This window comes from Bicyclus anynana, chromosome 1, assembly GCF_947172395.1.
Source record: "Bicyclus anynana chromosome 1, ilBicAnyn1.1, whole genome shotgun sequence".
Classification (NCBI taxonomy): Eukaryota; Metazoa; Arthropoda; class Insecta; order Lepidoptera; family Nymphalidae; genus Bicyclus; species Bicyclus anynana.
Genome location: NC_069083.1, coordinates 14,476,475 through 14,492,697, shown reverse-complemented (window position 1 = coordinate 14,492,697; position 16,223 = coordinate 14,476,475). Strand labels below are relative to the sequence as shown.

General features: G+C 35.2%; 2 protein-coding genes across 4 annotated transcripts in view; one reads left to right on the top strand and one right to left on the bottom strand.

Moving 5' to 3' along the window:
* The window catches only part of LOC112052162 (voltage-dependent calcium channel subunit alpha-2/delta-4), a 112,635-nt gene that overhangs the window by 7,030 nt on the left and 89,382 nt on the right, over positions 1-16,223 (bottom strand). Inside the window, exons 7-22 of one of the 2 annotated variants that reach the window (XM_024091130.2) lie at positions 8,227-8,340; positions 7,275-7,470; positions 6,775-6,911; positions 6,328-6,408; positions 6,173-6,253; positions 5,909-5,983; positions 5,812-5,826; positions 5,589-5,699; positions 5,296-5,509; positions 4,870-4,915; positions 3,985-4,157; positions 3,408-3,498; positions 2,992-3,024; positions 1,273-1,386; positions 793-1,063; positions 153-519 (exon numbers count right to left, since the gene is read on the bottom strand). In XM_024091130.2, the coding sequence (XP_023946898.1) occupies positions 153-519; positions 793-1,063; positions 1,273-1,386; positions 2,992-3,024; positions 3,408-3,498; positions 3,985-4,157; positions 4,870-4,915; positions 5,296-5,509; positions 5,589-5,699; positions 5,812-5,826; positions 5,909-5,983; positions 6,173-6,253; positions 6,328-6,408; positions 6,775-6,911; positions 7,275-7,470; positions 8,227-8,340 (2,119 nt within the window). The remainder of the gene's footprint in view (positions 1-152; positions 520-792; positions 1,064-1,272; positions 1,387-2,991; positions 3,025-3,407; positions 3,499-3,984; positions 4,158-4,869; positions 4,916-5,295; positions 5,510-5,588; positions 5,700-5,811; positions 5,827-5,908; positions 5,984-6,172; positions 6,254-6,327; positions 6,409-6,774; positions 6,912-7,274; positions 7,471-8,226; positions 8,341-16,223) is intronic. The other variant, XM_024091131.2, reaches the window with a different exon arrangement.
* LOC112052164 (exosome RNA helicase MTR4) overlaps positions 1-16,223 on the top strand; it is a 42,721-nt gene that overhangs the window by 21,207 nt on the left and 5,291 nt on the right. The gene's annotated exons all lie outside the window — the stretch shown is intronic.

Below are 16,223 nucleotides of genomic sequence, written 5' to 3'. Positions count from 1 at the left end.
GATCTCCTCATTTCTGATTTGATCACGCAAAGATATTTCGAGCATACTTGTAGCTCTCTGCTTCACCTGCCGAGTGACTGTGGCTTATAAAAACGCTCCCAAAAATGCTTGTTAGAAAAAATATGGTTTATGGATTCATTGTTCATACTTACCGATTTCTTCTTCTGCATGTCCATGAGCTCGTCCGTGCACATTGTCCCACAAGGGAAACCACACCGCCAATAAATTTGCCACATATCCTCCGAGCCAAGACAGCGGTTTCATTGGTGACAACTTGTTCGAATTTCCACTGAATGGGTTTCTCGAATCAGGACATCGTCCTTGATGATCATGAACGGTGACTTTCTTGTATATCCTATCTTGAACGAGCGAATCCATTATCGTTCCATCTACTTGTCCGAAAAAGCGACCTGTCTGTGATACGTCTTCCGATAAAATTATGAAGCCGTTGTCATCCAAAATGTAGCAGTCCAATTCGTCACCGGCACAAGTTTTCTTGCACACACTACCAGCTGTGCACTGAAAAAATGATTAACTCATGCAAGATAATACGAAAATAGAAGTAGGTAAATTATCAGGAAATTAACTATATTCATTTTTATTCATTAAAGAGTCTCAATAGCTTTACAATTAAGGGGTCAGACTCGTAGAAGTCATAGGCTTGCTCCCTGCCCAGTGCCCAATGTTGTCCTACCCACCCCAGTTTTTATGACTAATTGAAGGAGTAGGTGCAACAGTAGTACTTATTTAAAAGTCAGCCTAATATTCTTTAAAGGAAAAAAAACTACTTACGGTTGATGTGACATTCAAGAAGTGTTTAGCAAGTGAATCCAGTTTGAAATGTAGTCCTACAACTGCCGCAGGAGCTCGATGTCCTCTAGATTCGACGAACACCGCATGGGTTGCCAGTACTAACGGAGGCTTTCCACTGAAGTCTTCGACTTCACTGCCGTCACGAAAAGGCACAGAAAAGACGAAGCTTTCCGGTTCAATCGAATGATGTTCTACTGCACGACGGTACCATTCTGAGTCGAACGCTCGTGCATGTTTTTCGCTAAAGTGTCTGAAATAATGATATTTCGACGTTAGCTGTTAGCTGTTTTAATTAGGCCTAATATCTCAATCTGCTGGTCATATGGAAATCAGAAGAAAGAAGAATAGAAGAAAAAATAGATATGGAAGCAGATAGCAAATTTATTAGTAGGTATTATTATATCAAAAACTATTTGCTAACTAATTGAGAATGAATGTTTGATTCAAATAGGTACATACGGTTCAGAAGAGTCAGCCGACCTTGAGCTGTTGATGTTTTCAGTCCATTTTAATAGTCCACTTCTTGTTGCGATGAAGGATAGGGTCACCACGAATTTATGGAATCTGCCTTGCCTGCAAAGATAAATTGTATGAGATTTGACAGTACTTACCCAACTAATTTGCTAATCCCAGAAACTCAATCCAAAAAAATCACCATTATTCTATTCTAATATATTCACATAATTTTTTCCACTGATTTTTGATGTATCAATGTATAACCAAATAATAGACCCCCATTTGCTCAGTTTATGTTTCTACACCTTTTTTGTATGTTTGTGTCAACAATTGTTGTATCTTAGTATTTTAATTTAAGTTTTACATTTGATTTGTAGAAAAATCTCATTTAATAGATACAGTTAAAACTCGATTATCCGGACTGCCGACTATGACATATGAACACAATTACCCAACTATACAGGGGCAATACGAGTATTTACTTACCTATTTACTAATCATCACGCTGCTGTTACGGGGATCCAAAAAATACCTTTTCCTCATGTAAAAATCTTTAAACCTAACAATTTTTCGGATTTTAGGCTATTCGAATGCCTTATGACAACAGTGTGTTCGGATAATTGGGTATCTACTGTAGCTATATAATAGGTAATATAACAGATACTTATGATAAAGGATAATGTTTACCATATTTATATAAAGTTTTATAATAATTTATTTATTTTGCTATCATCTGCGAAAAGCCGACGAACCCAGAGTATTTTGTCGGACCTGGGTGACGTTGTCGCATGGGTTCGTCAGCTTTTCGCGGATAATTGCAAAATAAATAAATTATTATATATTCATGATGAACTTCCGCAAAGTAACGCCTGCTTCTATCCAATATTTAAAGAAACATATATTTTATACGTCTTGGTATAATTTCCAAAGTAGGAATCTCTTACCATAAATATGGTCAACCTTATCACATTGATTTACATATTAAAACAAAATAAAGTATTAAACTTTATGTACAAAATCCATTCTTCAAGCAAGCTAAAACCTGTTAAAAAACATTAAGTTTTAAATCTAATTTACCTGGATCCTTCGCTGCTGTAAATGTATCATAGAAAACAATATGCACCTTTGGCTAGAAGTTGATTTAATAAATATCTCTTACACTGTTAGTCTTTATGGTTTTTGTTATATTTTTATTTTTTATTATTCTAGCAGTTGCTTATTGTTTTCGACTGATTAAAAAGTGTTCAGGAGCCTTTTTATAAATAAATTAGCTTACTTGGCGCTACATAAAACACCAAACGTTGAAAATAGCTTTTGGATCAGCATAGATCCCTTTGCCAAACGTTTTAACGTACATCAGTAATGCAAGAAAAACCAACTAGGTAACCTCTATTGAATTGAAATGGAAATGGCATCTAAATTACCAGGGAGATTATGAGAATTATGAGCATTCGCGCTATTCCAATAAAGAATTAGCACCTAACAGTACAAAATGGAAACTGGTAGAGGATGGGGGGTAAAAACCAAGCCGCCAATTTATGCTCAAATCTGGATGTTCACTCAAAATTATATGACATCTAAGGACCGTTAAATGCATCACACATCGTTTCTATTCTACGGATCAGAAATGGGATATTTTTGCGTCTTCTAGTTTTTTTTTGTCGGCGTATCTAATCGTTATCTACGCGAAACATTATTATGGAGTTGTCTTTGTTACGTTACCTTGTTAGAAGTGCCATTAATGTTGCTATCGGGCTATTGTGTGACAAACACATAGAAATTAGTGATCAAAATAAACTTAAAATAAAGTGCGTTGATATGTTACTTAAAATCTAGAAGTGCAAAGTTTCATGCAACATTTACATAGATTTGTCAATATTGTTTAAATTATTTTTTCCTTAAATATTTAGTAATAATTGAGTAGGTATTTTATAAATCTTCGTTGCATAACCAACAAACATATTGAACAAAAGCAAAATTAATGCTTGCAGCATTACGAGTAAGTATCTTCCAATCTACCCTTTGGAAAGTGAGAGAAGCGTAATTATGGATGTGGTATAGTTTAATTCTCAATATGGGTATTTTTCTCCTGGAGAGTATTATAGCTAACACATGCTATAGAAGTAATTGATACTTACTGATTGTGATGACTAGCATGTCCTGCGTGAGCGTCCAATTCTTTAATTACCATTGCATCACGGACCAACGACTGAACCAATGTTTTGTCACCTGTAATTAAAAAAAATGGCTTTAAATAAGCAAACAAAGTTTCTCTCCGCCTTGCACCTTCATAATAGGTATCTTACTTATATCCTAAACTTTGTTAGTGAGTGTCTTTATCGCGAACATCCTTTCTATGCAAAATTTTAAGTGAATGGTAAATACTGGAGTTGATATGAAATTTAGCATAGATCATTATTTATAGATCTCATGATTGGACAAGGTCGGCCATGAATCAAGTCAGTCAATTCAGTATTTTTCTTTCTTACTTTGTAAGTGCGTTTATCGCGTTTTACGACTAAACCGATCAACAGATTTTGATGAATTTTGGAATAAAGATAAATTTAAACTTGGAGCAGAACATCAGCTACTTTTTATCCCAAAAAAAATCAATGGTTCCCGCAGGATTTATCACAAACAGAATTTCCGCTTATATATGTTTAAATGTTTGCTTCAAGGCTGTTTTGGGGCGTAGTTTTCAGTATAGGTACTCACAATAGTACGAGTCGCGGTCCTGCTTCTTGTGCGCGTTGTGTAGGGTCAGCGCGCGGGGTCGCAGCGACATCCACTTCCAGCCCGGGCGACCGGCGCGCGTCAGGAAGTGTAGAAGTTGCTCCTCGGGCGAATTGAACGTTTGCTCAGACGTTGAAGCGTATTCGCAGTACACCCTGAAACGTAATATTAGTCATTCATTCATCACTAAGGTGGTCCCTTTTCTGCATTAGTTGATGCCCTACGAGTATTACGTTTGCTTGCAAGATTGTCTCTACTACAGAACAGACAACGCTAAAATTTAACGCTTTTAGCAATAGAAGTAGCAAGGGGCCAAGGCCCGCGTACACCCGGATGTGCGGAATAACGCAAGCATGTCCGCGTATGTACTAGCAGTATTGTTTTGTTCTGTGACAAAAGGAATAAATAACATTCAACTCTAAAGTAAGGGTGACATATTTAATTTTTCACTAAATATTAAACAGCCATTTAGGCCACGCCCCTGGGTACGCTGGTTTCAATACAAAGAATAGACACTTTATAAATCTAGTTACTCTTATATCTGTAGTCCCTACAATTTTCTTTATTGTTAATGGTAATCTTAATAACAAATTGTCACTATAAAACTAAGTCATTGTTGAATTGTTCACCTAATATTATGTCAGCAACCTATAGGGGTCAGATTCAATTTATCTGTTGAATCCTGCTGTTTATTGTTGAAATTGGTCGGTTACAGATTTCCTGTTTTGTGGCCAAGGCTTTTTTAAGTGTTTGACAGTATTATAATTTCCAATTAGGAATAAGATTCAGCAAACTGACTTCACTTCGTAAGTTACAAATAAAAGTAAGTGAAAGTTATCTGTAATTTTGTCAATTAAATTAACTTACCAATCCGGGTGAACTTTCCAATTTTCTCCTTTGAAATATTCAGTGACTGCATAAGAACATACAAGATTAAATTAGAATCTACCATGTAAAGAAATCTTTGTTTTTACTGCAAGCATCTGTATATATTGTAAAAATAAAATAGAGGTACTCGTAAAGTTATTGAATAGTTTTTCATTGATTGTCTGATATCATTTATTTGCATCTGAAATATTACTTATTTGCATCTGAAAGACTACAGATTATCGTATGTCAGTCCTATTCGAGAATTACATAATGTTTTAAAAAATGCTGCTTGATTCTTTATTCTTCAAAAAACCAAGGATAATTTTACTTAGTGTTACATACATGGTAGGTGCCTTCTACAGCATGGTTCTAACTTAACAATTTTATTGTTTCACAGTTCCCATTTTTCATAGGCATACTTACCGTTGATAGGACTATGTTTAATCTCCTGCTCTGCCTGCAGCTCATACATGCCGTAACCGTCTGGCAAAACAGCAGCCAGTGAATACGGCGTGCCATCCACGGGACTATAGAAATATCTCTGTCGTCGTGTTGCTACTCGTCTCATTCCCTCGTATTGCACTTTTACTCCCATCTCTGTCTCACCTTCCCGTTGCTCTATCATTTCGTGACGTAGCTGAAAATTAATTTCCATTATCATCGTTATTCGTTTCTAAGCTTGTATTTTAGACATCACTAATAATTTTTTTACTAACTTCAAAAAGTAGCGAAGTGAGGTTAACTCTTGCATTTTCGTCATAATCTACGAGGAGTTCTACGTCTGTGAGATCGACACTGGAGTAAAGAGGTCGTAATGTCTCTGTATACTGAAACAATTAATAGATAAGAAATATTTATTGTTACAAAAGCAGGTTGCAAAAAATTGTTATAGTTTTCAATTTGCAAATTGTATTTCTTTTAAGATAATAACTCTCTTACCTCCTCGTTAGTATACTGTAACAAAGAAAATATTTAGTTATTTCCTTGAAATTTTCAACAAAATACTGTTTCATAAAATATCTAAATCAATACTTACCAAAGGTCTCAAATCAGGATGATATAAAACATGCCCGTTATTATCCAACATAAATGAATAACCATTGACACCCAACTGTAAAACAAAATACACATTTACTTATATTATGTAGAAAAGTTAAAAGGCATAGTTGATCGTAAGAGAAAGTAAAATGACTCAGTTTGTTGACTCAAAAGGCTCCTTGATTTGACAAAATTTATTTGATCTAAAGTTGGATGATATTAATGCCTTTTGATTTCTAACAAAAGAATTAGTAGATTTTACCTTGTAAGGTGCCACGAGCTTCTTTATTTGATCGACAGGTACATCAGTGCCAACTACGCCGAGTAAATTAGCTTCTCTTTGCTGTAACAAACACAGTGTAAACCAACGAGTAAAAGGAACTGTGTATAAAAAGCTCATGTCCTTATGATAAATACCGTGTGGTTTCTTCTGTCGAAAATAGGAACTGTCACTGAAGTCATCAACTGACCCATTCCATCATCGTCAAGGCTGCTACTCTGTAAGGCAATAAAAGTGTCATAAGTAATAATTATTAAAATATACTTAATTTTATAATTTTAGTAGGCACATGTGGCTAAGTTTGTGGAAGCGAAGAACTTTACCAATCGTTGTATCAAGAGTTTTACTAATACTTGCAAATTTCGTAATAAGAGCATTTTTAACTTTCTCATTCTGATACCTTTGGATGATGTTTTTTTTTTTGAATAAGAGTTATCTCGCCATTATAAGAGCGAATTGTATTCATTCCCAAAAAGCTGAAGATTAAGTAGGTAGCAATAAATAGTTTATCCATTAAGTATTCCCTTCTATTTTTACTTTTTATGAACTAAGCTAAATTGTGGGTGATGATTTGATTTTCTCACCCTTCCTCCTACGTATACAGGACTCCAATGAACCGGGTGCATCGTCTGGTACATCACCATAGGACGTGCTAATACTTCTATGAAGTGCAAAACTTTTTGACGAACTTCATCGTGGTCATTGATGGTCACGTGGAAACCTGCGTATAAAAATTAAGTTCAATATATGACAAACATAATTTGGTTAATTGCCAAACTGCGAGTTACGCGCGAACTCGCAGTTTGGCTTACGTAACATGTTGCATGAACAAGGTCATGGCTAAGGGTCTGGATTGAAACTAGTCTGACTTACTACGACAATAATCACGTGAGTTTAAGCCGTGTTATACATCATTATGGATAACACGTACTTAATAGTTTAAATTCTATAAATTTATTTCTTCCAAGGAGTAATGGATGCATGGGGCTCAGGATCGTAACGTTTGGAAGTCTCTTACAAAAGGCCTATTTCCTGCAGTGGACGTCCATCAGCTGATATGATGATAATGTGAAGTTTAACTTACCTTTATTGTTGCATGCCATTTCCTTCATAGTTTTCCCAGCTGCCGCGTCTCCCCCTACCCGGTACGTAAATATGCGGACGGGCATATGTGGCCAGTTCCAAGTTCGGAACACTGTCGTCACTCCGCCCGCACCTCCCCCGGCGCCAATCACCGCTATTGCTTGGTTGCATTGACAACCTAAGCCCGTTCTGTTATACTGCAAGATGAAAGAGTCGTATTATAGATACGATAATAGCTAACTGTATAAAATTATTCGCTAATGACTAACTAAACTATTAACCTGAAAGACTGATAAAAACATGACACTTTACCCATCTCAATGATGTATAGGTGATAATGAATATTAATAGTTTTTATGAAAGATAATTTTAAAGCCTCAATAGCTCAAGGGTAAGAGCGGTCGGACTCATCACCGAGGGGTGGTGGTCCGATCCCCGCCCCGTTGGTCTATTGTCGTACCCACTCCTAGCACAGTCTTTCCCAACTAGTTGGAGGGGAATGGGAATAATGATCATATTATAAAAAATATAGCGAATATTCTTTTTAAAAAAAGAAAAAAACCTTAACACTACCGGCAAAGGTGTACCTACCACCATTCGATTTAGCGTTCCAACGCTTCTAGCGCTTCCAACTTAGATTGCATCATCACTCACCATCAGATGTAATTGTAGTAAAAGGCTAACTTGTAAAGAAAAAAAAAATAACCAGATCACTGTTTCGGGCCGCATTGAATAAAGTAAAGTTAGCCTTAATGATTCAGCAATCATTAAGGCTCAATAAGATCAGCAATACAAGATTAATATATTCACGAATCATTCGATCTAATTATGCGATTATCAGATCCAACAATCAAGGAGATGGCACTAACAAAAGAAGGAAGAATTCTACACATTGTAGTAAAACATGTCGATATAGGTGTTACTGTGCATATAATAAAAGCAATTTCCCACACCCGGTAGAGAATTTCAAAGGCTGAGGTGAGAGCGCCGGTTAAATTGGCCGCGCCGCCGGTGGCCTCGCCTGCCCACACAGCGCTTTTCAGCTCGCGTATTGTTTCAGGTACAGCCTGGAAAGAAAAGTTATTTTTAAAAGAAAAACTTAACACCCATTTTTTTCAATAAATAGACAAGGTCATGATGGGAATACGAAGATAAATTTGTTTAAATTTTACAAGCCTACTACTACTAGACATATTAGATATTTTCCGTTGTTGGTCCTGTGGTTAGTATCATCAGGTCCTAGGTTCAAGTCCTGGGTTGGTCCAATTCTGATTTTTAGAGCAATAAATTCTCAGTAGCCGGAGTTGGGAAGTTGATGTTTTTACTCTCTTGTACCTCGGAGAGCATGTTAAAACGTCGGTCCTGGTCATAATCCTTAAAATCTGATGATCATCCTTGCATTGCAGTCCAGCATTTCCAACTTTAACCAGTTACCCCACATTAAAGGAACGTGGTACCAAATACTATAAAAGGTTTGGTCTTTTAGTGAGCCATACAATTATGCTTCTCATTAGCAGTTGGATGCACATCATAGATTCATAAATGCACTGCATACTCTGAGGATTCATTACGAACCTGTATTTGACAATTTGCTATTTTTTACAATTTGCACGTATCGTATTTAAAATCCCTAGTTTAAAATCTTGTCGTCATCAACCCATATTCGGCTCACTGCTGAGCTCGAGTCTCCTCTCAGAATGAGAGGGGTAAGACCAATAATAGTCAACCACGCTGGCCCAATTCGGATTGGCAGACTTCACACACGCAGAGAATTAAGATGATTCTCTGGTATGCAGGTTTCTTTCACCGATTGAGAGACACGTGATAATTAATTTCTTAAAATGCACACAACTGAAAAGTTGGAGGTGCATGCCCCGGACCGGATTCGAACCCACACCCTCCGGAATCAGAGGCAGAGGTCATATCAACTGGGTTATCACGAACTAAAACTAAAATCTTGTGTACACCACTGATCATCAGCATCATCATTATGAGATATTATGTGACTGAAAAAGTAACTAGAACAAAAGCGGTAAAGTTACAATGTTTAATCGAAATAATTTAGATAAACTCGAGCTGATAGTTCATAACTTCACGCAAATATCAATTTCGTCTATTATTTTCCATCCATTAGTATTAGTCTTCGCGCAACTATTAAACTGAACATGTAACATCGTAAAATGACAGAATAAAGTCTGCTAACCAACTTTGTATCATCAGCATGGTGGGTCTAAATTTCAAATCTCGCTCTCCTGTGAGAGCCTTTTGCCTCAATAAAGCCTGCTGATGATAGTAAAGCCTAATGATGAAGGCCGTATGACCTCGTATACCTACCTGTGTAGTGGGTACAGTTCACGGCGCCAACATTACATAACAAGTTAAAAGGTTTTACATCATTACATGGTTAAAAGAGTTGTCGTTAAAAGTGCAACTCGAGGCACACACTCTCTGTTGCCCGTGAAAGGGTCAAGGATTTGTGTCACGATCCCATTTAGATGTACGGCATTCGTAGGTGATGTTACGTATTTGTGACTGGCAGTGACTAATAGAATGTTATTTAACTTAAAAAGAAACTCACACATAACTCATTTCTTACTGTAAAAATAAATCATTGTAATAGGTAAGCAAGGTAACTTGGCTTAATCGGTATATTGCTACCAAAATTGTAAGCATTATGTGCGTGAAAATTATGCTAGTGAAATAAACTTTGTGGGAAATAGTAAGCTACGACGTAGCGCGTCGTAGCATTGTCGTGCAATTGTCGTAGTCACTTATATTCACAATCTATGATATTTTATACTAGAGATAGGCACTAGCACATCAAAACTGAGGCGTACAAAATAATGTGCATAATTATCTTAATTTCATTTAGTCGCTTACGCAACGAACGTTATTTAAACAAATAAAACCTAAATACTGTCTACAATGTCGAATTGTGTGTTCAGGAAGTGTAAAAGCTATATCAAAGACAAAATAGTGCATGTGTGGAGTGAAGTCGCTAAATTCGGATCACTTTTTGCAGTGATTTTGTAGGCACGTAACCAATAGTATAAAATTATCATTGTTCACAATATATTCTTTGTTTAAAAATCAAGCAGGACATTTTAATTATTTATGTCTAAATAAACCTATAGACAAATGAAAAGATAACAGCATACGACTTGGGCAAAGTTATGAGACGTTTCAGGTCAATAATTCCAATCTCGCGACAAGTCAAACTTGTCATATGGAATACGTCGTACGAGAGACTCGGAGCCAAGTTTCCAACTCGCGATAAAGTTGCGGCTTCACTTTACCTGTCAAAAGCTTACCCGATTTTCCACATGGGCCAGAGTTTATATCGGAGCTTTGAAGTTTTATGAGAGGAGTAAATGAATATGTTATATTACGTCATACCTACTTAATAACTGAACACAAAAGGGAAAAGTTCGAGATAATACACAGGTGTAATGTTGTTTTCCAAATATAAATTTAACAATGGTTTACATTGCCTTCTAAATTATAAGTGATTATTGCTAGTTTTTTGTTGAGACCATTTAACTTCGAAAACTTTTTTTACTATACCAGCGGTCTTTAAACTGTTTGTAAGTTTCTTCAATGGTTACAATATGACATTTCTGTTAATTCTAGCATTGTTCGTTAGGGTAATGGGATTGATAGAGTATACAAGTCAATGTAGGTGACAAATATTTTAGTATTATTGTATTCTCAACCAAAAATATTGTATCAAGAGTACCTACGCGTATGATTAGTTAGAATAACTTACCGGTAACAGTTTCGCGGTTAATGGATTTGAATGAATTGATTGGCTTTAGTTTCGAACCCCGCCGAATTGTCTACTGATAGAACTTTTCGTTTAGTTGGAAGGGAATGTTGATTGTTTAAAAGACTTTTTTTAACATATTCTTTAAAAAAATAAAGGAACGACTAATTATATAATATTTTATTTATATCTTATATAAATGCGAAAGGTCATTCATCACAAAACCTCAAAAATAGCTCGGCGTACAAAGATGAAATTTCGTAGGGAGGTAGTTTATAGATAGCGGAGGTCCGCTCTGAACGGATTTTGCAAGAGGGCCGGATTAGGGGGGTCTAAAGGCGGATGAAATCGCGAGCGTCCGCTAGTTATATAATATAATAAAATAAAAAAGTGAACTTTTAGAAAAGCGTGACTAGCAACACCGAATTCTCATCATTAAGGTGTTTCGCGACCAAACAATTGATGAATATTACGAGATGTTTCGACGTAGCACTTCAAGGACGTCTTTTGTATTCATAAGGCGTTTGCTATTGAAAATATCCATTTAGTTGCCGGAGGCAATAAATAATGAGGATAAAATACTGTTTGACTGAATTGTATACGAGTACTCTTTAGCATTTCTAAATAGTTACCTAATCTACCTAACAAACACTTTAGTAGTTTTTGCAAGGAAAAAGCGCCTAAATTATACTGAAACCTTATCTGAAAAATATAAAATTATATTCATCATTAACAACCCATATTCGGCTCATTATTAAGCACGAATCTACTCTCAGAATGAGAGCGGTTAGGCTAATATTTCACCTCGCTGGCCCAATGCGTATCGGCAGAGTTCACACACGTACAGAACAAAGAAAATTCTCAGGTTTGCAGGTCTCGATGTTTTTCCTTTACCTTTTGAGACACAAGCTATTTAATTTTTAAAATACAAATAACTGAAAAGTTGCACGCCCCAAATCGAAGGCAGAAGCCACATACACTGGACTATCCCGTCTCTCCTAAAAATTAACACACGAAAACATATGGTTCGAAATTTCGAACAGAGAACCTTCATCATGAAGTCGGTAATAAAATTGTCAGTATTATATTATGTTTCATTGTAGGTCTAGGTATCCTCAGTACCTCCATCCAGGCACTTTCTTTCGTAACAAATCTTGGCCCTTAAAATGTAATCAATTATGAGTGTATAATACCTACTTAGTAAAAAATATAGAGAAGTGTCAGAATGTAGAAATCGTAATTACATCGGGGCAACCATTCGGAACGGGACCTAAAACTTTTACTAAATTGACCGTAAATTGATTTTGGGTTTGAAAACTGACATGCCACAACAAAAACCCACAAAAGTTATGAGCGGTACACAAAAAAGCTTCCATTTGTCAAGGGCCACAAAATTAAACTTTGCGATTTAGGAAAGTATCATCTTAAAAGTTCGGCGCCATTCACGTGCGTGAAGGGACTGAACAAAATGATGAATTTCATGAAATGTTTCGCTGAAAAAGAGGGTGCTTTTGTATTCATAAGACGTTTTAGATCGAATATCCACTTAGTTTCCGTGGAATAAATAATACCGAGTGAAACATTCCTCTTGCTAATAATGTTATTCCTTAAAGTATCTACATACCTACTTGTATATAGGTACAGTACTGTTTTCCTTTAAAGCTGAAGTTAAAGGCAAAATATCTTTTTTCGGTAAGAACATTTAGTTCAGAAGATTCAGAGATAAGAATATATTTAATACTGTTTTTCACATAATTATAAATAAAAAATACATTTAATATTATTTTTCACAACATTATATAAAAAAAAAATAAAGATTTAGGTTTGTGTACTTACCTAACACAAAATACTTGTTCCATGTAAAATTATGACATTCTATTACATAATTATTTACCCTACATTTTACGAGTGAGATAGGTAAACAGCAACCATTCACTATAAGTATTATTCATTTAGGTTAAACCGAGGTTTACGCGGTAGGTACTGTAGAGCAGCCTCTCTTTTGCGCCGATGACAACGAACACAAATCAGAAAACAAGGTCAAATTGTTGGAGTCTAAATTAAAGGAAGACTTTGAAGGTCCTTTTGAAGATTATTGAGATCTAAACCTTTGTGAAAGGATCTTAGATAAAATCAATCAAGCCTGTAAACATTGAATTTCCTTCATCATTAGCAACCCATTTTCGGCTTACTGTTGAGCATGAGTCTCCTCTCAGAATGAGAGGGGTTAGGCCAATATTCCATGACGCTGGCCCAATTGGCAGACTTCACACACGTAGAGAATTAAGAAAATTCTCAGGTATGTAGATTTCCTCACGAAGTTTTTCCTTCACCGTTTGAGACACGTGATATTTAATTTCTTAAAAGGCACATAGCTGAAAAGTTGGAGGCGCATGGTTCAAACCTCCACCCTTCGAATAGAAGGCTGGGGGCATATCCTGAATACTGGGCTATCATGGATTTTTCCTTGCTCATGTTAAAAGTGAAAGAAACACTCAAAAATAAATTCAATTTAGTTATTATTGTTAATTATGATTTATTTAGCAGACACATTAATGTATCATTTTAATGGATTTCGATAATAAAGCGTGTTTGATTGAATCCATTAAGGCGTGTACACACCGATCTGATAAGTATCGGGAGCGGCACGCAATACATGCATTTGCTTAATTTCGTTCGTTAAAATAACCAAAGGTGGTTTGTTAAAAAAAAATTCAAATTATAAGCACAATCTTTTTTCCGACCTTGAAATTTTTTAATTCTGATATAATTTACGGCATAAATACTTTGATAAGGTGGCAAAATGACATGAACAAAATTAATTTAGCCGTGTCATTAATTTTTCAAACAATTTTGTTTATGTCAACTTCGGCCAAAACATAATATCAGATTGATAAATTATTACCTACATAATTTCAATATTGTATTTTTTCATTTATCAATAACGCTATTAAACGCTATTATTACGTATCTATAAAAAAATCCGTGTGTTTGAGTGCTTAGGCGCAAAATGTAAATATTATTCATTTGGTCGTACAACAGATATTTTAGGCTTTAATCATATAAACTGTCTATTTTTAAACTGTTTATTTTTAGTCGGTATCGGTTCATATAATAATTGTTTAGTTGTAAACATTCTTTGAAGTGCTATGTACTAATATCATATTTGTATCGTTATTCATATTTGTATCTCTATTCCTAACAACCATTAAATTGAAGATACATCTCGTACATATTTTAGATTGTTTAGTAATTACAGGTACGTACAACTAGGTACGTTTAAAACGCTTAATACATCCATAATAATATTATAAACGTGAATGTTTAGAATTCAGATGAACAGATGTTTGCTACCTGCTTAATTACTGAACGGAATTAGATAATATTTGCTAGAGATACTTATAGTCTGGAATAGGACTTTCATAAAAAAAGACTAAAGAATCAGGATAAATTTGAATTCACGCGGACTTTCAGTAAATCTATACTAATACGCACCTACTTGTATTATAAAGAGATAAAAGGAGATCATTCACGCTCCATACATTTTTGGGCTCTTTTTGAAAGTGCCGGCCAACAAACAAAAATGGCACGACTCGTTAGAATTAGCTATTTGGAGCAATAGTTCATATGGCATAAAAGTTGTCAGGTAGCTCTGAACCAAGTTATACAGGTTCGACGATTCGTTATTTCCATACATTTTGTCAATTTTCAAAAGTGCCCGCTAAGGAAAAAAACTGATACGTATCGTTAGAACTGCCCATTTGGAACAATAGTTAGTATGGCACAAATGTTGTAAGATTGCTCTGAATCAAGTTATACAGGTTCAATGACTCGTCACTTCTATACACATTTTTTGAGTTTTGTAAGTGACCACCTACAATATAAATAATACGTATCGTTGTAACTAGCATTTGCAGCAATATTTATTATGGCATAAACATTTTAGTATAGCTCTGTGTCCAGTTATGCAGTTTCGATGATTCGTCAAATCCATATGTTTTATTGGTTTTCAAAGTGCCATTATACAAAAATATGCACTTATCACTGCACTTATCGTTAGAACTGCCCATTTGGAGTAATATTTAGTATGTCACGAATGCTGTAGGTTTGGTCTGAACCAAGTTATAAAGGTTCGATATCTCGTCACTTATATGCATTTTATTGAGTTTTGTAAGTGCCCACCGACAATAGTAATGATAAGTATCGTTTTAACTGGTCATTTGTGGCAATAGTTTGTATAACACGAATGTTGTAGGGTTGCTCGAAACCAAGTTATACAGGTTAAATGTGCCTGCCAATAAAATTCTTACAGGTATCATTTTAACTGATCATTTAGACATACTTTGTCAGTTACTATGGCAGACACGTTGTATAAATGCTCTGATCTAAGTTATACAGGTGTGACAATTTGTAATATCCATACATTTTCTTGATTTTTAAGTGCCAACCATTAAAATGGTACGTATCATTAGAACTGGCTGTAATAGGAACGGGGGGTAATAGTTAGTATAGTACAACAACCGTTGTAGGCCTGCTCTGAGCCATGTTATACAAGTTCAATGATTCTTAATTTCTATGCATTTTATCGATTTAAGCAATACAGTTAGTTGGTAGGTATGACAGAAACATTGTAAGATTGCTCTGAGATCCAAGTTATTTGCGTTCGATGATTCGTCACTTATGTTTTTGTTGATATCTGAATGTAATGGGGAACAATAAATAGGTAATAATGATGAATACTTAACTTATAATATGAAATAAATGTCATCATGGTGTAAGAGCTGTGTCATCATTATTTGTTATGTTCTTCCTTCTAGACCGTTTCTGCACTTGTCCATGTGATTCGCCGTTGTGCGTGTATTTGTTATGTTATTTAAGCTTGTAAATCGAAATTACCATTACTTGAAGAACTTAATAAAACGTTTTTATTTCTCTCAATGCACAATAACACAATTTTTAGTTACATTTGCACCATAATGTTGAATTTGTCATTAGTCAATATTTGTCATTAATCATTATTTCTATATTTTATATTATTGCTTTTATGTTTTCCAACTTTTTTGGAAATCAATGAATGAAAGTTATATAACTTGTTTCAGTACTAAAATTTTTTTTTGAAGCGTGTGCAACGTGTTACTAACTATTGCTCCTAATGACTAGTTTTAACGTTAGGTAGCATATTTTAGG